Source organism: Mastigoproctus giganteus, chromosome 12 (assembly GCF_048544385.1).
Source record: "Mastigoproctus giganteus isolate SK-2022 chromosome 12, ASM4854438v1, whole genome shotgun sequence".
In the NCBI taxonomy this organism is placed as follows: domain Eukaryota; kingdom Metazoa; phylum Arthropoda; class Arachnida; order Uropygi; family Thelyphonidae; genus Mastigoproctus; species Mastigoproctus giganteus.
In genome coordinates this window covers 92,707,364-92,729,692 of record NC_143586.1, presented here as the reverse complement: position 1 = coordinate 92,729,692, position 22,329 = coordinate 92,707,364, and the positions used below count along the sequence as shown (strand labels likewise).

General features: G+C 37.3%; 1 protein-coding gene across 1 annotated transcript in view; it reads right to left on the bottom strand.

Moving 5' to 3' along the window:
• LOC150077279 (FYVE, RhoGEF and PH domain-containing protein 6-like) overlaps positions 1 to 22,329 on the bottom strand; it is a 109,602-nt gene that overhangs the window by 72,309 nt on the left and 14,964 nt on the right. Inside the window, exon 3 of the mRNA XM_090385841.1 lies at positions 21,325 to 21,522. Coding sequence (XP_090241967.1) covers positions 21,325 to 21,522 — 198 coding nt within the window. The remainder of the gene's footprint in view (positions 1 to 21,324; positions 21,523 to 22,329) is intronic.

Genomic DNA, 22,329 nt, shown 5'->3' with positions numbered 1-22,329 from the left:
ATGGGGTAATGTCAAATGTTCTTGCAGATGTGAAAGCGAAGTGAAAATTGTGTTTCGATAATTATTATAATGATTGCAATTTATTAGAATATGCCTCACCGTAAGTGTAGACTGACAAAATGTACAAATAGGTGGATCTCCCCCCCTTGAGTAGATAAATATGGGTTAGATGCTTCAAGATGGGGTGGATTGGCTTGGATGGATTTTTCAATGATGTTATTGCACTCAGAGAATGAGCGTAGATCATAGTTTGCTTTATGGCCAGATTAATCACGTGAACCAGAGCTATTTTAATTGCCCACATTTCAACAGAATAGACGCTGAATTCCTTTGGAATGGACACAGAAGTAGAAAAGATAGAAGAAACTGCCACTGTGCCCACTGTCATACTTGTTTTTGAGCCATCGGTATATATTTGAAAACACCAAGAATTTTCTGCTACACGTACAGCATGGAGTTTCCTGATGGTGAGGTCCTGCTTGTTTTCCCATTGTTAGAATGAGAAATCACAGACTGGTGTATAATTCAGAACACAGAGGCCCGCATGTGCTAGTTTCCTGAAAGATATTACCCATGTCTAAATTCTAGTTAAGGAAATTGGACAATAATTTCCTGGATTAGAGAGGTCTTTTCCTGGTTTAGGGAGGGCTAATACAAGTGAATGTCTCCAAGAGCGAGGATAATTTTTTAAAGCAAGTGGTTCTTATTTATTGTCCAGGAAATCTGATACTATTGGAAAGAGGTATGGTGAAATTTTTAATTTGTAGTTCAGGCTCAGGGCAGATCTTACGCTTTTTACAGAAATGAATACAGTCGGATTTTTGTGCTGGTAAGCGGTAGCCATTGCGAAACATCTACAGCTCAATTTTGTTAATTGAGATCTGAAGCTGTATCTCAATAGAATTCATAGTTTTTCCTTGGCACAAAATCATGAAGTCATCTGCATAGTGATATAATTCTACTGTGCTTGGAATATCATGGATGATATTGTTTATTCTTATTAAAAATAGCATAGGACTAGAGATAGATCCCCGAGGGACCCCCTCTTCCTGTATATGAATTTTAGGAAGAGCATTTAGATGACTAACCTGAAAGGTCCTGCCCTGGAGAAAGCTCTGAATAAACAAGGGAAGCCTGCCTCGTAGACCAAAAGGTGTGAAGATCCTGTAGAATACCAAAACGCCATGTTGTATCAAAGGCTTTTTCTAAATCGAAACCTACCATAACGAGGTGGTCATTTCTGACGTTTGATTCTGCTTTGATCATCATATCTAATGCAGATCTATTTTGCCAAAAGCCCATACTGATTTTTATGTAAGATGTTATGTGACTCAAGAAACCAGGTAAGGTGCTCGAGAACCATTTTCTACAATGTTTTCCCCAAACAACTAGTTAAGGAAATTGGACAATTATTTCCTGGATTAGAGAGGTCTTTTCCTGGTTTAGGGATGGCTAATACAAGTCATCGGTGAAGACAGGATATTAGAGCTGGAAAAGGAATTAGAAAATGTGAATTGGAATATCATTGGTTTGGCTGAAACAAGAAGAAGAAATGAATCACTTATAAGTTTATCAAGTGGATATCTGCTGTACACCAATGGAAACAGTGAAAGGAGTGAAGGTGGAGTTGGGTTTCTGGTCCATAAAGATTTTAAAAACAACATTTTGGAATTCAAAAGTACATCACCAAGGGTGTCAAGACTAATATTCAAGATTTCTAAGAGGTACAAGCTAAAGATTATAATGATTTATGCACCAACATCGAACCATGATGATGAAGAGGTTGAAGAAATGTACACCGAAATTAAGAGTCTTCTAGATGAGCAGAAAACCCACTACAATATTATTATGGGGGACTTCAATGCTAAGATTGGAAAAAGGCAAAACAGTGCAGAAAGAGGAACTATAGGAAATTTTGGAATTGGTGAAAGAAATAAAAGAGGTGAAAGACTTGTGGAATTTGCAGAATCTCAAGGACTGTCAGTAATGAACACTTTTTTCAAGAAAAGGGTGAACAGAAAGTGGACATGGAAGAGTCCAAATGGATTAACAACTAATGAAATCGACTTCGTCCTCACTAACAGAAGATATATTGTGAATGATGTTACCGTCCTGAATAAGGTAAATGTTGGAAGCGATCACAGAATGGTAAGATGTACACTTGATATAGATGTAGGAAAGGAAAGGAAAAAACTGACTCGAGTAAATAATACAAAGGTCTTTGAGATAACAGAGGAGGAGAAAAAGCAGTATGTACTGGAACTTAAGAACAAGTTTGAGCTTCTGCAGACTGCTCAGGACCAAGATATCGACGAGGAATATTACAACTTTCTGAAAGTGATAAAGCCCAAGAAACCTATAGGGAAACAGAAATCCAAAGAAGAAAAAATTAGTCAAGAAACACTTGTCATGATGAACCAAAGACGACAAATGAAGAGCAAGAAAAACACTGACAGGGAAAAAATTGAGTATACTGAGTTATGCAAAGCCATTAGAAAGAGACTCAGAGGACATAAGAAGATTTAACACAAGAAAAGTAGAACAAGCATTAAGGTAAAACAAAGGATTTAAATCAGCAGCCATGAGCAGTAATACAGAAAGACAAATGATACTGAACCTGAAGAATAGCCACGGTGTACTTATAAACAGCAGAGAAGGCATAATTCAAATAGCAGAAGACTACTATAGAGAATTATACAAGGAGCGAGGGAATGATACCAGCAGTGGGGAACATGGATTGCAAAGTAGCAACACATACAACATACCCGATATTCTTCCTGATGAGGTAGAACATGCATTGAAGAAAATGAAGAATCGGAAAGCCCCGGGGGAAGATGAAGTTACTGTAGAGTTGTTAAAATTGGGAGGAAGAGACATAACACAAAAACTGGCAAGGCTCTTCACAAAGTGCATTAGAAAAGGTGTGATGCCTAAGCAGTGGAATAATGCAATCATAGTTTTGCTGCATAAGAAAGGAGATAAATCAGAAATTGGAAATTATAGACCAATTAGCTTGTTATCCCATATCTACAAGTTGTTCACAAGGGTCATTACTAACAGATTAGAAAGAATACTTGCTGAGAATCAACCGAAAGAGCAAGCTGGCTTTAGGACAGGATTCTCAACTATGGATCACCTTCACGTAATATCACAGCTAATGGAGAAAGCAAATGAATATAAAACACCATTATGCCTGGCATTTGTGGATTATGAAAAGGCATTTGACTCCATACAGCATAAGGCAATGTTTCGGGCACTGGAAAGACAAGGCATAGATACTCCATATATTATGATTTTGAAGAAAATATATGAGAGTGCTACATCCTTTATTAGACTAGACAAAGACAGTAGCAAATTTAAAATCGAGAAAGGAGTTCGACAAGGAGACACAATATCTCCGAAGCTGTTTACTGCTGCCCTTGAGGAAGCTTTCAGAAGATTAGACTGGTCGCAGAAAGGAGTCAATGTGAATGGAGAGTACCTAAACCATTTACGATTTGCAGATGACATTGTGGTCATAAGCCACGATCCCAAAGAATTGGAGGAAAATCTTAATCAGTTATGCACAGTTAGTAAGGATTTTGGACTAAAGATGAATATGGCTAAAACAAAAGTAATGATGAACAAGTATGCCACGGAAAGGGAAATAATGATTGAAGGAGCAGTAATTGAAAAGGTGGAGTCATATACTTATCTGGGACAAGTTATTAGCTGTAATAATGATAAATGGCTGGAAGTCAAGAGAAGAATAAATTTTGGATGGATAGCATTCAGGAAATATAGTCACATACTGAAGAGCAATATCCCAGTTTGTCTGAAACGTAAAATAATGAATCAATGTATACTCCCCACCATGACTTATGGAAGTGAAACTTGGGCACTCACCAAAAGAATGGAAGAGAAGCTAAGAACTACACAGCGAAGAATGGAACGGATTATATTGGGAATCAGACTGTTAGATAAGAAGAGAAACACATGGATTAGGCAGCAAACTCAAGTAAAGGACATTCTTATCAAAACTAAAGAACTAAAATGGTCTTGGGCAGGACACATAGCTCGAAGACATGATGACAGATGGACTAAGAAAATAACAGAATGGTACCCAAGAGGAGCTAGAAGACAACCTGGAAGACAAAGGCGGAGATGGATAGATGAAATTCATGAGTTTTTGAGTAGTAAATGGATGGCCAGTGCTCAAAACAGAAGGAACTGGAAAGTTGCTTCAGAGGCCTTCATCCTGCAGTGGATTGAAAATGGCTAATGATGATGATGAAGAATACAAGTGAATGTCTCCAAGAGCGAGGATAAACATGTTCCTGAAAAATTCTGTTAAAAATTATTGAGAGTTTGTAAAGCGGTACCATTCAAGTGTTTTAGCATAATATAAAATATACCATCAGGGTCAGCTGCACTATTGGGTGCTCTGTTAAGAGCTTCCATTAACTCGGATATTATGAAAGGCTGATTATATGGAAGAGATAGACCAGTGTTGAAATTTAACTTATACCTTTCTGCTACCCCTTTAATTTGTTGGAATGGAGCATCATATGAATTTGACACTGAAATTTTTGCAAAAGCTTCAGCAAAAGCATATGCTATGTCTTTAGAGGAAGACAGTTCCTGTCCATTACAGATCAATATTGGAGAGGATGACAATGGATATTTGCCATTGAGATGTTGGATTTTCTTCCAGATTAATCTAGTATCAGTATTTTTGGTGATAGTGGAAGCAAACTGTATCCAGGAATCTTTTTTTGGCTTTCCTTCTTATTTGTCATGCTTTAGCATTTGGTTTCTTGTAATTTATAAGGTTAATAATAGTGGGATGCTTGCAGAAAATATTCCAAGCTTTGTTCTTTTATTTTTTTGCTCTATTACATTCATCATTCCACCAGTAGTTTTTGCACCTGCATGGATGAGTCGACGACTAAGGAATAGCTTTATCAGCTGCTGCTAGTATTGATCTAGCAATATGGTCATTAGCTTCATCTATTGACTGGTTCAGAATGAAGTTTCCAGTGTCCATATCTTCTTCGGCATAAATTTCTAATATAGGTTTCTGTAGAGTTTTGTCATCTATATCCATTTCTGCAGTTTTAATTTGGGTTTTAGTAGAAGATTCAGCTTTTGCCATCCTGGTCTCACTTTGGGACTTGCCACTAGTAGAGGGGATGGAAATTGGAGTATTACAACTTTGGTCTCTGTTGTTTTGCTTCAAGGATAGCTGAGGTACTGAAAACTGAGCTCTAGCCCATTCAGCAAGTGATATGTTAGGTGGAACTGAGTCATTGGTTTGTGTAGCAACTGAATGATATTTCTTTGTAACATTTGCATATGTACATGCAGGAGCATCTTCAGTATTTGTCGTCTTGCTTCCTGAGAAGTCATTTTATTTTCAACTTTAAATTTCTGTATTTTTTTCCCAAGTTTCCATAACTCGCAATTTTTAGAATATGCAGGATGATCTTCCTTGCAGTTAAGGCAAACTGGAGATGTTGCAGTACAGTCTTTTTGAGTGTGATCCTGGGATCCACATTTTGGGCATATTGTGTTTCCTCGACATGTTGTCTGAGAGTGTCCAAACTTCTGACATAACACAGTATTGGATTTGGTATATACGGACAGATATGGCAATTTAGATAACCAGCTTTAACAGTATTTGGCAAGTTTGGAGTACTGAATGTGAGTATTACACTACGGATTGAAATGAGATTGCCATCCCTACGAGTCAGAATTCTCTTAGCTTGTATGACCTTTTGATCTTTAAGTTCTGGTACAAGCTTCTCTTCTGTTACATTCAATAGATCCCACTCAGAGATAACACCTTTGGAACTATTTAGGGTTGTGTGGGGAGATATTTTAACAGGGATACCACCAAATGTTGTCATCTTTAACAACAATTCTGAATATTTTGATTGTGTAGTTTCCACAAGCAAATCCCCTGACTGTAACCTTTTTGACCATTTTAGGTGATCCAGCAGCATTTTCTAGAAATCTCTGTATGATAAATGGAGAGAGTTTGCTCACTGGCTGACTAGTTAAGGAATGGATAATCAGGAAAGTTGGATACTCAGGTTGATGATTGTCTATTTTTAAGCGCTTATATTGCGCACTGCCTTCATCAGAATTATACCAATCTATGGTATAATTTGAGTTTGAAGGCTCTAAGGATAATTTTTTATCCTTAGATTAAAGGATAAAAATTATCCTTAATAAAAAGCCTCAGGGCTTTTATCCTTTTATCCTGGGTGGAAAAGCTAATCCTCGGGGCTTTTATCCTTTTCCCCGAGGATTAGCTTTTACACCCAGATTAACGGCCCCCGCCATGGGGAGGCAGGAGCAGTGCCGCTTTTGGCCAAGCGTAGGAGTTAGTACAGTTGGTATATACAATAAAGAAAAAGGTACTTTCCTTTTTCTGGCTCTCTTTCTATACTTTTAAAAAGTACAGCTAATTAACAGAAAGACTTTTAAACCGAAATAAACAAGGAAAAACTCAGTCACTCTAGAAAAATGACTCTATGAATCGCAGTAGAAATAGCACAGAAGATTGCTTGGCACCCGGGGACCTGCTTTCTTATGTCCATAGCCAATGGAAAAGGCTACGGACATGGACAATATGCCGTGGTCAACCTGTCTACTGTAAGCATCCTATTAGAGAATTAAGAGTGAGTGAGTGAGTGATTTTCCTTTATCCTGGAAATTCATCTGTTGTTTCGCAGAAATGAGTCATTCACACTTTCAGTAAATTTTACCTCTCTATTTACATGGTAGGTACAAGTGGGACCTAGCTTGGATCAGGGCATTAAAAAAAAATGAAATTGCTTTAAAAAATTCAGATTACAGAGGCCTCACGAGGCCCATTCTATGGTGAAGCCCAAGACTAGTGCCTCACGTGCCTGTTCAAAAGTACAGCCCTGATAAGAAAGGCACCCGAGGTGGATGGGATCTATCCAGTTATATTAAAAGAAGTGGTAATGGAAATAAGAAAACCCTTAGCCATAATCATGAGAGCATCCTTGAACTCATGTGACCCCAATTCACAAAGGAGGATCAAAGGCTGACACAAGTAATTATAGACCTGTGAGCTTAACTTCTGTTCCAGGAAAATTAATGGAGGCACTGGTTAAAGAAGCACTGCAGGATCATTTAGACAAGACTTCAGTTATAGCTCAGACACAGCATGGTTTTGTTAAGGGGAAGTCTTGCCTGACCAACTTGATTGGATACTATGATGCAGTCACAAAAGAACTGGATGCAGGGAATAACTTTGATATTATATACTTGGATCTTAGAAAGGCTTTTGATACTGTTGCACATGGAAGACTGCTACACAAATTGGAGCAGTGTGGCATTGGAGGCAAATTTCTGCTATGGATAAAGGGGTGGTTGAGGGGGAGAAGACAGAGAGTGGTAATCAATGGACACTGCTCATCGTGGACTGATGTTATTAGTGGAGTCCCTCAGGGCTCAGTGTTGGGTCCATTATTGTTTTCTGTATTTATAAATGATATTGATGATGGTATATCGGGCTTAATGTCCAAGTTTGCAGACGATACAAAGGTTGGCAGGGTTGTCAAGGACACTACTGACACTATGCTGCTGCAACAGGATCTGGAAAGGTTGAGCAGATGGGCTGAGAGGTGGCAAATGAAGTTTAACATTGATAAATGTAAAGTACTACACATGGGAAACAGCAACCCCAGAGCAACGTATCAACTCTGTGGTACTACACTGACAGTGGTAGAGAATGAAAGGGACTTGGGGGTGGTTGTGCAGGCAGATATGAAGTTCTCTGAGCAGTGCAGACGGGCTGCAAGAGTAGCTCATGGAGTATTGTCAATGATATACAGGAATTTTTCCAGCAGGGATAAGGAGGTGATTATTCCATTGTATAAGGCGATGGTCAGGCCACACCTAGAGTACTGTATACAGGTCTGGAGACCTCATTTCAAGAAGGATGTAGAGCTGCTGGAACGAGTACAGAGAAGGGCAACAAGATTAGTGAATGGAACAAAGGGGTGCTCTTACGAAGAAAGGCTTAAGTTTTGCAAATTACAGTGTCTGGAGACTAGGCACCAGCGAGGTGATCTGATAGAGGTGTATAAAGCCTTGAATGGTTTAAGCATGCTCAATGCTGATGGGATTCTTCCTCTAGCTCAGAAAAATCACCTGAGAGGGCATAAATTCAAATTGAGGAAAGACAGATGTAGGATAGACGTGCGGAAATTTGCCTTTAGCCAGCGGGTGGTTGGTTGGTGGAACAGACTTCCATCCCTTGTGGTGGAGGTTGATAGCCTAAATAAGTTTAAGGCTCAGCTGGACAGGTATTTTGAACGAACAGAGGGGTGAAGTGGAAGTGGGTTTTTTTTTTTTTTTTTTTTTTGGCTGATGCTGCATAAGCTTGCTTTCTTGCATCAAATGCCTCTACTAATGCTAATGCTAATGCTAACTCAGGGGAGGTCCCCACGGACTGGAGATGTGCAAATGAATTTCCCAATTCACAAAGGGAATCAAAGGGTGACACGAGTAATTACAGACCTGTTAGTTTAACTTCTGTTCTGGGGAAAATAATGGAGTCACTGGTTAAAGAAGCACTGCAGATATACACCGATGAGCCAAAACATTATGCAGAGCGAGTCGTTATGCATATTGAAGCAACTGCAGGTGAAATATGGCATGTGTGTGGTATAGGACACAGTATAAAAAACACCCGATACTGAGCTCCATTAATCAGTGTTACTCTTGTTCTTCAGATGGGAAAGGCAGCAGACTTAAGCGAGTTTGGCAAAGACCAAATTGTAATGGCCAGATGACTGGATCAAAGAATATCCGAAACGGCATGGCTGGTGGGGTGCTCACGGTCAGCTGTGGTTAGTACAGTCAGTCCTCATATAAACGTGTTTACACTACATGAATTCAATCATACACGATTTATAAATAGGGGAACGATATCTTATATAACATGAACCAAATTCGCTTATGCACGATTCGCCTTTGTGTTTACAAGAAATGGCAGTCGAACGCAGAATCACCCCAACCGAACGCAACACGATAGGAATGAAGAGAAGATTCTGAAAATGTATTTATGTTTTTTATATCAGTGAAGGGGAAACACATTTTACCATAATAACGTGAAAACTAACAATTCCAGCTATCGGTATAATCGCAAATGCAATTAGATCGAGTTTACTACCAGTTTATAACAGATTCCACTGGCAGGAACGCAACTGGAAATTGTTTTTGTTTTATGGTAGTAACCCCTAGAAATGTGCTTTAGTAAAATGTAGGCGTTAATAGTGTATCTCTGCCTTTACGGTGTTGTTTATTCAGTTGCTACACGCACGCAGCTTTGTTTATGTGTATCAAGCGTGCCTCCTCGTTTTGTAATTGTGCTTTATTCCCTAAAAATGAGTAAAATACTTAAAAGGTGTGAAAAGGAAGCGTCCTGGTGAAGACACTGCAGATTCAGAGAGAAAAAGAAAAGCAATATCGATAAACAGAGGCGGGCTAGGTCAAAAATCCTTACCCGGGAAAATTTACAGTGGCCTCATACTATGGTTTATGGCCAAAATCACACCGGCCTTCGGCCCACCGGGGTTTTCCCGGTAAGGCTTATGGCCAGTCCGCCTCTGTCGATAGAGAAAAAATATGAAATTGTGAAATGCTTTGAGTGAAATGAAAGACCATGTGATATTGCACGTGCTACAGACCTAAATGAGGCAAAGCCGAGAATTACAAAGAATGCAGAGAAAATAAAAACAACTTTCATAGCAGGAAAAACTCAAAGTGTAATTAAAGTCCATTAGATTAAGACACAAAAAATTGGAAGAGATGGAATGGCTGTCATCTGTTTGGATAGAAAATCAAACAAAAAACAAGTTTTCTTATGATAGAAGCAAAAGCATTGGCAACGTTTTATTACATAATAGTCGTAATAAAATACGTATTTTATTCGTAAAAAATACTTACGTATTTTTTATTATTTATTATATTATAATAAAATATAATATAATAATAATTAAAAATATAAAAAATTATGATATTATTTTTTATTACGTATTTTAATTGTTATAAAATACGTAAGTATTTTATTACGATTATTTATTGTGTTTGGTAATTTTGGTTACCAATGTGTGTTCAATCTTGGGTGGTCGGCACCTAACCATATTTTTCCTATAGGGCCTGTTGTTAATATTGCACGATTTTGCATTGCACGAGGGTTTCTAGGAACACAACTATCGTGCTATACGAGGACTGACTGTACCTACCAAAAGTGGTCTAAGGAGGGGAAATTCACAAACCACCAGCAAGGTGTTGGACGAGCACGGCTCATCGATGCTTGAGGTGAGCGAAGGCTCTCCCGGATGGTACGTGGCAACAGAAGGGCAACTGTGGCACAACTCACCAGTAATTGGAATGCTGGTGACGGGAGTAATGTGTCACAACACACAGTACATAGAACCCTGCTGAAAATGAGGCCACGTTGCCGCAGGCCACTCTGAGTGCCCATGCTAACCATGGTTCATCGGCAAAAACGCCTATAATGAGCACGCGAGCATCGAAACTGGACTTTGAGTGATTGAAAGAAGGTCGTCTGGTCCAAGAATTACGTTTCCTGTTGCACCATGTGGATGGCCAGGTATGTGTGCATCGTTTACCTGGGGAAGTGATGGTGCCTGGATGCCCAGTGGGATGAAAACAAGCCATTGGTGATGTGCTTTGGGCGATGTTCTGCTGGGATACCCTGGGTCCAGTCATCCACGTGCCAGGCACTCTGACACCAGATATACCCTTTTCATGGCAACGGTCTTCGCCTCTGGCGATGCCTTCTTTTAGCAGGATAATGCACCATGCCACACCACCCGGATTGTTCGAGACTGGTTTGTGGAACATCAGGAAGACTTCCAGATAATGCCCTGTCCTCCAAATTCCACAGACATCAATCCCATTGAGCTTATGTGGTTTGTGTTGGAACAGCAACTGTGATCTGTGGCATCTCAACCACAGACCTTAGAGGAGTTAAAAGATCTGCTGGTTACGTGTGACACCACAAGACACATTTAAAAACCTTGTAGTGTCCATGCCTCACTAGGTACGAGCTGTTTTGGCTGCATGTGGAGGACCAACAGAATATTAGTTAGGTGGTCATAATGTTTTGGCTCATCGGTGTAGTTAAGACACAGCATGTGTTTGTTAATGGGGTCTTGTCTGACCAATATGATTGGATACTATGATGTGGTGACAAAGGAACTGGATGCAAAAAATAATTTTGATATCCTATACTTGGATTTTAGGAAAGCTTTTGATACTGTTGCACATGAAAAACTACTCTAAAAATTGGAGTAGTATGGCATTAAGGGTAAGTTGCTACAGTGGATATAAAAGGATGGATGAGTGGGAGAAGACAAGTGTCCACAAAAAATTTGAAATCTGAAAATGATGCAGTGCCAACTGGTGAAATTTGTGCTACATCAGCATTAATAACAACATTTTTCAATGGAAACTTCAGTACCATGTAGTCATATGCAGCCATAAAGTACTTCCTCGCTGAGCAAAAATGAATAGAATCTTCTCCTCTTGTTTTATTCTTCATGATTGTCGGCAGTAGAAATGCCTATGAAGTCAGAATCATCCTGGTTTACTCTGCTATGGTAATTAATTTCTAAAATAGAAGTGGAAGATTTAGAAACTATTGGTAAAATAAATATGCTCACAACATTTTTCAAATATCTAGGTGTGATGACTTCAGTACATGGATGTGAGGTATGTTTGACTGAAGACTTTTTTTAAATATATATATATTTAAAATATATATATATATTTCAGGTTAAAGTACTTGATATGCGAATTATTGTAAAGGTAGTAAGTTTTAGAAATAATTTTTTTAATGTCCTGAAATGTAACTATATCAACCTCTGTATTCTAAACAATTTTATCTACGATGGTAAATATGCTTAATTTTTAATTCTTTAATAATATTTTTAAATATTTTTAATTCTTTAATTTTTATTTTATAATTTTTATCTCTATTACCCTCCCCTCTTTTTCTTTCAGCTTTTGTACATATGATTGGCCTGTTAATTTGGCATTAATTCAGATTTAATTCTACTTAATTTTATTTAGGTTCTTAACATTCTTTTTTCTTTTTTTCTACAACTAGGCTCGGCATTTTGTGTTTAATAACTTCTCCATCTATATTTATTTTTATTTTTATTTTATTTTATTTTACTTTCATCGATGACACTTATTTATATACATGTATCCTGTTTTGCTGCTTTGCACATTCAGGTACACGTACTGTTTTTCCTGTTTTTCCTTTTTCCACTTCTTCGTTTTCATATTTCATGTATTTCATTTAATTTTAGCTATCTGCAGCTTTGCGCGTGGCTACTTTTAAATGCAATCCCCACTAATTCCCTTTAGATGGATTCGTTGCTAACACAATTTGCCCTATTTAATTTTTACCCCACTTGTCATGCACTACGTCTCTTTAAATAATACGGCGAGTCAGCACTGTGTTGCCCCTAGTTCAGCTAGAAAACGTGTTGCGCTACATCCCACTCCTGAGGATGTAGTGTTAAATATTAAACAGGAGAATCATTCCCTTAACCCTAACCAACCTGAGTACAATACACATATTTTAAACCAAAATTTATTTTTTCAAAAATGTTTAGATAAACGATGTCTCACTTGTCCCATGATGGATAACTCCGAATCCAAATCTAACTCTATTTATCCTCCTTTTTGTAAAACTAAAAACGTCATATATTTGCTCATATGCAATATTTGCAATGTTAAATACGTAGGCCAAACCACAAATTCTCTTAACATCAGAATTAATGGGCACAGATCTAAAAGTAAAAATCTTTTACTTGATACCATTTTAGATACTGAAATAGAACTTTTCCATTTTCACCACCATGGCTTTAACAACGTTAAAATTAAAATACTTGCCATTATCAATGACAACGTTCTTCGTGATTATTATGAGTATCTATTTATGTGCACTTATAAATCTTTATATCCCTACGGCCTATACAATAGATTTTTTAACAAAACTCTTTTAAGCAATGGTTGTTTAAACACCAGCCACTGCATTTACAATTTATTCCATCTTAGTCATTTCTTCAATAACAATAAGCGTAGATACAAACGTGGAAATAAATCAAATCGTCATCATAGGCATATTCGGCACAATTTTCGTAATATTATTAACTCCTGGGACAATATCATACTCGATGTACACAACATTTCTCTTTTTCTCTTTAATATCAAAAACTCTATACTAAAAGCCTTAACTTTATTTATTAGCAATTTTAAATGTAAAAATATTCAACTTAAGCATATTATTTTAGATATCTCTCTCTTTAGACTAGGTCGCATTACTACATACAGTAATGAATACTGTACTATTAAATTTATTCACAGTTGGTTCGATAAAATTCCTTGGCATTATTTACTTAATAATCGTAATAATTTTCTCCCATTTTATAATAATTTCAAGTTCAAGATCCATCACTGCTTCAAATATGAATCTCCTATTGGACTCAAAATTTGTAATTATAAAACTCTAGCTACTAATTTAGGCAACTTACAAGCTTTAGATCTTCCATGTCATTGTGATGATCCCATATATGCTCCTTACGTTGATCAACATCATAAACATATTATTACTGGTAACCTGGACATTATTAACAACATTCCACTAAAGTCCGCTATGGAGAAAGGTTTTAAATTCAGACCAGTCCATAAGGCCAACCTCAATAATATATATAAAGATATTTATCTGAATATCTTGAACTTTTGCAACAAGTTAGCATATAAATATACAATACCCCACGAAGCCTTTTACAATTGGATAAATGTTACATTTCAGGACATTAAAAAAATTATTTCTAAAACTTACTACCTTTACAATAATTCGCATATCAAGTACTTTAACCTGAAAAAAGCCATCTCAGATCTACAACAAAAATTTATTATCACTCCGGTAGATAAGGCTTCTAATAACTTTGCTATCTTTTGCAAGCAATTTTATTACACCACCCTCAAAAAGGAAGTAAAAAGTAGCTCCACCTTTTTACGCTGTAATCTCGGCATCAATACAATCATCAAAAAAATTATAGCCTTGCATAAAAAATTGCATACCAAAATTCGCAATTCTACTTTGCCTTTCTTGTATATGATAGCCAAATTCCATAAACATCTAGTTGGCTTCAGATTCATCACTAGTGCCAAAAGAAGTGGCTGTTATCATCCAGGTAAACAATTTTTCAAATTGTTAACTACCATTCTTATCAATATCCCTTCCACTTGGATCATTAACAATAACCACAGTATCATCAAAATTTTTAATTCCAATTCCAATACATATTCCAGCATATTTAGTATTGAAACATATGACTTCACCAACTTATTTACCTCCTTACCGCATCACTTGATTGTTAATGTACTTCATCAATTGTTCCTCAAATACAAAAACGTTATACCAACAGATGAGGTTACTTGGAATAACTATATCAACCTCTGTATTCTAAACAATTTTATCTACGATGGTAAATATGCTTATAAACAATCCATAGGAGTTCCCATGGGTTCACAAATTTCCAGCATAGTAGCTAATCTATTTCTTCATTATTACGAACATCTATATATGCATAACAATCCGAACCTTAATTTTTATGCATTCCGCTATGTTGATGACATTCTTATTCTCAACATTCATTTTGAAAATATTGCTAAATCCATATATCCAACTGCACTCACTCTCAATAAAGAAAACCTTGGCAACCGACATGCAAATTTTCTAGATTTAAGTATTACTCTAAATAGTCCTCCTCTTCGTCACAATTTGGAACTATTCGACAAAAGAAGCGAATTTAATTTTAATATTATCTATTTAACAAATTGGAACTCGAACATTTCGATTAAGGTTCATAAAAATATAATCTACACACAAATTATCCGTTTGGCTAATATTAGTAGCAATCAATCACTTTTCGCTGGTGCTTTAAATGATCTTTATACCAAACTTCGCAATAATGACATTCCCATTAATTTTTTAAATTTTATTATAAAAAATCTCTCTGATTTCATTAAAGAAAAATTCGGTTTCACCTTGATTAGGGTTAATTCGATACCTGTATAGTTGTACATTTGAATGGTGGTATTTCCACTGCTTGGAAAGTGATCACACATTATGACTTCTATTAGAACGATGTTCGTGTCCTTTCACTTCCTAAGTTTTTCATTTTTCGTAATTTAATATCAGTATTTATTTATGTCCAATCTTATCTTCTCTATTTTAACCACAGAGGGCCCCCACAGTTCTTCTCTTCTGAGCAACTCCACCATCGTTGTCATAGTTTTCCCTCTGTGTACATTCCATTCTTATTAATCATATTCGCATAATTGTATCTTATTAATCATGATCGCAAATTTGTATCTTCATTTCTTGATTATATCTCACTCAACTTATTTCTGCCAAATATCATAGGTATTTAATTTTTCTCCTCTTCATATTTTTATTATATTTCATGTCTATCACTCAAAACATACACTACAAGCTAGCGGTATTAATTTCCACTTCTACTAACACTCTCATAGCCAAGGCCCTCTCTATGAGGTTGGGTACTTACACACCCAGCTTGCCTAGTATCCTTTAAACTCTTTTCCTTCTCTTTACATCTTTCTACTTTCTGATCTTCGTTTTTCCGTCCGTTGAACTATTAGTGTAATACGAGGGTGATTCGGACATTCTCACTTTTCTTATTCTCACTATCTTCGCCTCTATATTTTTAACTTCTTTTCCCTCCCCTACCTTGCATTGCTTCCTTTTTCTATACCGCTATCTTGTTATTCATTATTATTTAACTTACATACTTTTGATTTTAACTTACGTTCTTACACACTTAATTTACTAAACACACTGCGTTTGCGTTCTTACATACTATCGACTCAATTTATTTCTAAATACACTACGTTACATAATTTATTAATCTAAATACACTGCATTGGGGCTACCTCACTCATGTTTGTGGAGTCTTAAAAAATTTTAAAAAATTTAAAAAATTAATTTAATTTTTTTTTTTTTTTTATATCCATTTCATTTCTACAGCTTCTCCATCAGCATGAGTTTGCATAGAAACACAGTGTTTGGTACATGATCAGGTGTAGCCCCCTGATGAAATACCTGATCTATGTACCAATTTTTAATTTTTAATTCTTTAATTTTTATTTTATAATTTTAATTTTTATTTTATAATTTTTATCTCTATTACCCTCCCCTCTTTTTCTTTCAGCTTTTGTACATATGATTGGCCTGTTAATTCGGCATTAATTCAGATTTAATTCTACTTAATTTTATTTAGGTTCTTAACATTCTTTCTTTTTTTCTTCAACTAGGCTCGGCATTTTGTGTTTAATAACTTCTCCATCTATATTTATTTTTATTTTATTTTATTTTACTTTCATCGATGACACTTTATATATATATATATATATATATATATATATATATATATATATATATATGTGTGTGTGTGTGTGTCCATTATGTGTAAGAGGAAAAAAGTCTTGTGTACACTAATTTAAAATCATTAATGAATCATGTTTATAATATAACACTTGAGGCATATGGAATTTCAGCAAAAATAAGGGATAATATGTTATTACAATAAGAAGACCAATATACAATATAGCACAAGTGTCTTAACACAGAATTCTACTATTATATATCAAACTTTTCTACTACTATAAATCATTAATTTTTAGGGATGTAATGCCAGACTACTTGTAAAACAACTTATCAATGCTACACTAAAATAGCTATTATCAGCTGGTTTTGCCATTTAATTTCAGTACTCAGATAGCATTCATCATAGCTCATTTAGTAGCTATTGTTCAATTTTCAGAAATAAAATCAGTCTTCCTGAAGAACTGCTTAATCAAATAATCGTTTTGTGTAATGGTACTACAATACAGTGGCAGCTAGCTATAAAGTGCCACTGAATTATGTTGGCACAGACACAGTAATATTAAAACAATAAAAACAAATAACTTTTTGTATTTATTACTGCATTATAATTATATTGCATACTACTGATTTAATTGTTTATTGCTGATTTGAATTTATTTTATTTATGACCAATGTTATAAATGATTAAATATTATGTAGTCATATTTGTAAGTCAAAAACAAAGATAAGTATCACTTTTAAACTAGATTTCATTGTATCCACACAGCAAATAATCCATGAATGCACACAGAAATGCTTTTGAACTCTCCTCTATTAGCCGAAGCATGACAGAGTTGAACCACAGCAAAACTGGCTCCAGTTTCTACTCTTGCATGCTTTTGTTAATGTTTATTCTCAATGAATAAACATTAACAAAGAGGTGGGGGATGAACATAGCACTGACATCTGTCTTGCATTGTTTCAGCCAACCGGGGAGCGACTGTGGCACAAATCACCACAGACTTGCTGTCATATGATGATAAATTTGAAATTAAGTGACTAAGGAGATCCCTACTCAATTTAAATTATATAGAAAAGCAATGTTCTAATGAAGCAAAAAAAATAATAATAATAAATAATATATATATATATATATATATATATTTGAATAATGACAAAAGTTAAAATAAAATAAATAAATAAATAAATATTGAGCTTTCATTAGAGGCAGCGACACGCAGATCCTCCATATGAAGCCAAGATATATCCAATATTTTAAAATTAAATAAAAAAAAATAAAACATAAGCCAGTAGTATGGCAAAAACTGTAGAGTGAAAATTTTGTAGAGGATTTCCACCGCCGTGCAAATCCTCTGCATTGGTGGATCGATCGGAGGGGAAAGGGTGGATTGGTACTTCGATATTTTCGCCTTTGCGACGATTTGTATAGCGATTGAAATGCAGCAATTCCATGACCATTATTGGCCTCATGGCCCTCTGTCGATATGGGGCATAATGGTCAGTCTATTTTATTTTGATATTATTTTGATTTTGTTATCTCTTAGTAGTTCCTTTAACCCTTTCTGGTGATATTTCATGTCTTTCGGAACTGGTACCTGTCGGGGGGGGGGGGGGGGGGTACTGCTAAATTATTATGTAATTGGCATTATTTTAAATTTATATCGGTCTTATTAATTGGATTTAAAGTGCGAAATTATATAACGGTTTCTCGGATACTGTTTATGTCTTACCTCTACTCTCCTTTTTTTCGCTTGTTTGTTTTATTTTGGGTTATTTTTATGTTAATTTTCGCTCTACATTTTTTGCCATACTACTGGCTTATATTTTATTTTAAAATATTGGATATATATATATATATATATATATATATACAGGGTGATTCACTACCAGTGCAACAAACTTGCAGGAGGTGTAGGGGGCACAAAGAAGAATTGGAATCACATAGCTTTGCAGGGTCCGAAATGCCTTCATCATGCGGTAGAGGATGTTGAACGGGAGGTCGCGTGAACAGCGATCCCACTGGAAGTCAGCATTTGCGAACCGTTTCTGTTGAAGAAACCAAGTAGCAAAAGTCCTCCAGAGTGGATAATCTGCAGGCTCCAATGATTGGACACATTGCAGATGGTATGAACTCATTTGGTTTGTTGACAGTATCTTCCATACAGTGGATTGGGAAATACCCAATCGTTGGCCTATCGCTCGAGTACTCCTATTCGGATTGCCTTCTGCAAGACGTAGGACATTCTCCTCATTGTCTGGCGTCCTCTTCGTTCGCTCTCGATTCATGATACCTCTCGTGAAACAACCAGTCTCACGTAACCTTCTGTGCACACGTGCGAAAATCGTATGACGAGGAGCACGCCTGTGCGGGAACGTTCCTGGTACAAGCGCAGAGCGGCATGCCCATTACAGTCTGCGGCTCCATACGCGAGGTGCATGTCGGCCAGTTCAACGTTTGAATGCTCGTCCATCCTACTGCCTCAGGAATCGGTTCGCAAATGCTGATTTCCAACGGGATCACTGTTCACACGACCTCCCGTTCAACGTCCTCTACCGCATGACGAAGGCATTTCGGATCCTGCAATGCTATGTGATTCCGATTCGTCTTTGTGCCCCCTACACCTCCTGCAAGTTTGTCGCACTGGTAGTGAATTACCCTGTATAACACACACACACACACACACACACACACACACACACACACACACACTGAAAGGACAGAATTCATGGGATACCTAGTTCCTGGGCAATGCAACGCTGTCACCCTCTCACTAGTGGACTAACCCAGCACTGTATATAGGTACACTGCATTCACATAGATGGTAATTTGATGTCAGTATGGATAAACGTCATGAGTTTAACCGACTTTGAAAGGGGGATGATAGTGGGAGCCTGATGCATGGGTCACTCTATCGCAGAGGTGGTACAGAAATTGCACTATCCTCATTCGACAGTATCAAGAGTGTGTCGGGAATATGCCATTTCCGGAATAACATCTCATCGTGGACAGCGCTGTGGGTGGAGAAAGGTGGGGGATGAACATGGCCACTGACATCTGTCTTGCATTGTTTCAGCCAACCGGGGAGTGACTGTGGCACAAATCACCACAGACTTCAATGAGAGAAGGGCCAGAAACATCTCCATCAAGACCATTGGGCGATCATTAGCCGCAATAGGTTATGGGAGCTGCAGACCCACCAGAGTCCCATTTCTAACACCACGACACAGCACTCTACACCTCAACTGAGTGAAAGAACATTGACACCGCACCTTGGATGAATGGACATGGGTCTCCTGGTCTGATGAGTCCTGTTTACAGTTATTTCGAGCAGATGGGAGGGTGTGTACTTGGTGGAAACCGCACAAAGCTATGCACCCATCTCGTCAACAAGGAATTGTTCAGGCAGGTGGACGGTCAGTAATGGTCTGGGGTGTTTACCTGGCACACGTTAGGACCGGTGCCTCCGTAGCCAGGTGGGAAGGAGCAGCAGTGCGTAGCACACGCTTCTTGATTAGACCGGGGTTCGAGCCCGTCACCACCAAATACGGAGGACGCGGAAAGGTAAGGAAATGACCACCGCATATCCCCGGAGCAATATGGCCTTAGTTGCTAATGCTCCTAAAAACCAAATAATAATAATAATAATAATAATAATAATAATAATAATAATAATGTTAGGACCTCTGGTACGTCTAGGCCAGTGGTTTTCAACCTTTTTTTAATAATGGCACCCCTAAGTAATTTATTTTTTTTGCAGCATCCCTACTCAATTTTCTGCCTGTTAGATCCGATTCTCTCCCTCTGTGTGTGTATATATATATACGAGTATATATCTAACATTAAAAAATATATATGCTATATATGATAGTTATTACAATATAGTTATAAAAATTACATTTCATAATACAAATTATATATATACAGTATATAATAATTTTATTATTTATATAGAGGTATTAAGTAAACATCAATTATAGATCACCACAAAATTAAAAAGATACTGTACACCTTTTTATAATGAAATAAACATATAAATTTTAAAAAATAATAAGTTTAAGTAGCTTAAACCTAAATTACATGGCACCCCGGTTGAAAACCAATGGTCTAGACGCATCTCTGAACAGTCCAGGTTACGTGTCCACCCTTGCTGTTTGTTATTTAAGAGTATTAGCAACTAAGACCATATTGCTTCGGGTCATGCGGTGGTCATTCCCTGACCTTTCCGCATCCTCCATATTTGGTGGTGATGGGCTCGAACCCCGGTCTAATCAAGAAGCGTGTGCTACGCACTGCTGCTCCTTCCCACCTGGCTACTGAGGCGCCACCATCCCTGCAGATCATCTGCATCCCTTCATAGTCATCGTGCACCCACAGGGCAATGGACTCTTCTAGCAGGAGCCTCTCCACAGAGCCGTTGTGACTAAAACATGGTTCAAAGAGCATTTCGCAGATTTTACAACCATGGAATGGCCTCCCTGTTCACCAAACATGAACCCGGTGGAGCAATTTTTGGGATGCTGTGGAAAGGTCCATTCAAGCTTTGGATCCTCCATCGGAATGCAACAGAATTATGGAGAGAAGTGCAGCAAGCATGGATGGAAATACGTGTGGAACGCTTTCATGAACTAGTGGACTCGATGCCTCGCTGTGTGACTGCCCTTATCTGGGCAAAAGGTGGGCCTACCCGTTACTAGGTAGGTAGGTATCCCATGATTTCTGTCCACTGAGTGTATCATTTCAGGCACTACCAGTTGAAATTGCCATCAGCCACTACTACTACTGCTGCAATATATGTAACACTTGCCGATGAATTAAATGAATATGTAAAAATTTAATATTTCCTCACCTTAAATAGCATCCTTTGGCTTTCAGCACTTCCTAACATCACTTCCACAGAGCACTTTTGTAGAGAACATATTGAACAAAATACAAGAGACCCAGGGGCTTCCCACCTAGAATTTTTCTGAAGAGGTTTGCAATACATAATGACATCACTAAACAGGAAAAATATCCTCTCATGAGCAGAATCTCCTTGACGACTAACCTATCATTAAAAAACAAACTGGGCATCATACAGATCAATCACAATCATGTTAAAAATGTTTTGGTGACAGTTATCTAATGCAACATGTTATTTATCACAACATCAATATTAACAATTTCAAAGTACAGGTCGACCATCACTAATCCGGCATCGTTGGGACCTGTGCGGTGCCGGATTAGTGAGTTTCCCTGATCACCGGTGGTTAGATTAGCACATTCAGTTTATCCAACAGCTAACCACTTCAGACTACGTTTAAAATATGCTGTAAATCAGTACAAGTTGGTTAATAATGGAAAAAAGAAACATTAAATGAAAAGCAAGTGAAATTTTAATGAAGAACAGGTAAAACAAAGGGTACAGGAACAGTAATTCTGTTGACGCACGTAAGAAAATTCATCACGGCCACTTCAATAGTGAAGAGCCGGAATGGCCAACTCCACTTAGCGGTGCACCCTTCAAAACGGCAACGAGAAGCGGGGGAAAGCAGTGATTGACAAGTTGTTGCTCTGCCCACCCACTGCGGTTGGCTCTTCGTTTCAGGCAGAATTTGTGGGTTGGTCACTCACACACTAGCAAGGATTTTGTGGATTTATTGGATGATTGTTTTCTACACCAGCATGTTCGGGAGGCAACTAGAGGGAGTAATACTCTTGATCTGATTATCAGTAGTGATTCTTCATGCATAAGGAATCTGCAGATAAAGGAACCACTGGGTGGCAGTGATCACAGTGTGCTGAAGTGGGATTTACCCAAGGAGGTAACTACCATCAGAGGTAAAGGGAAGGGTTTTTGCTTTCGTAAAGGCGG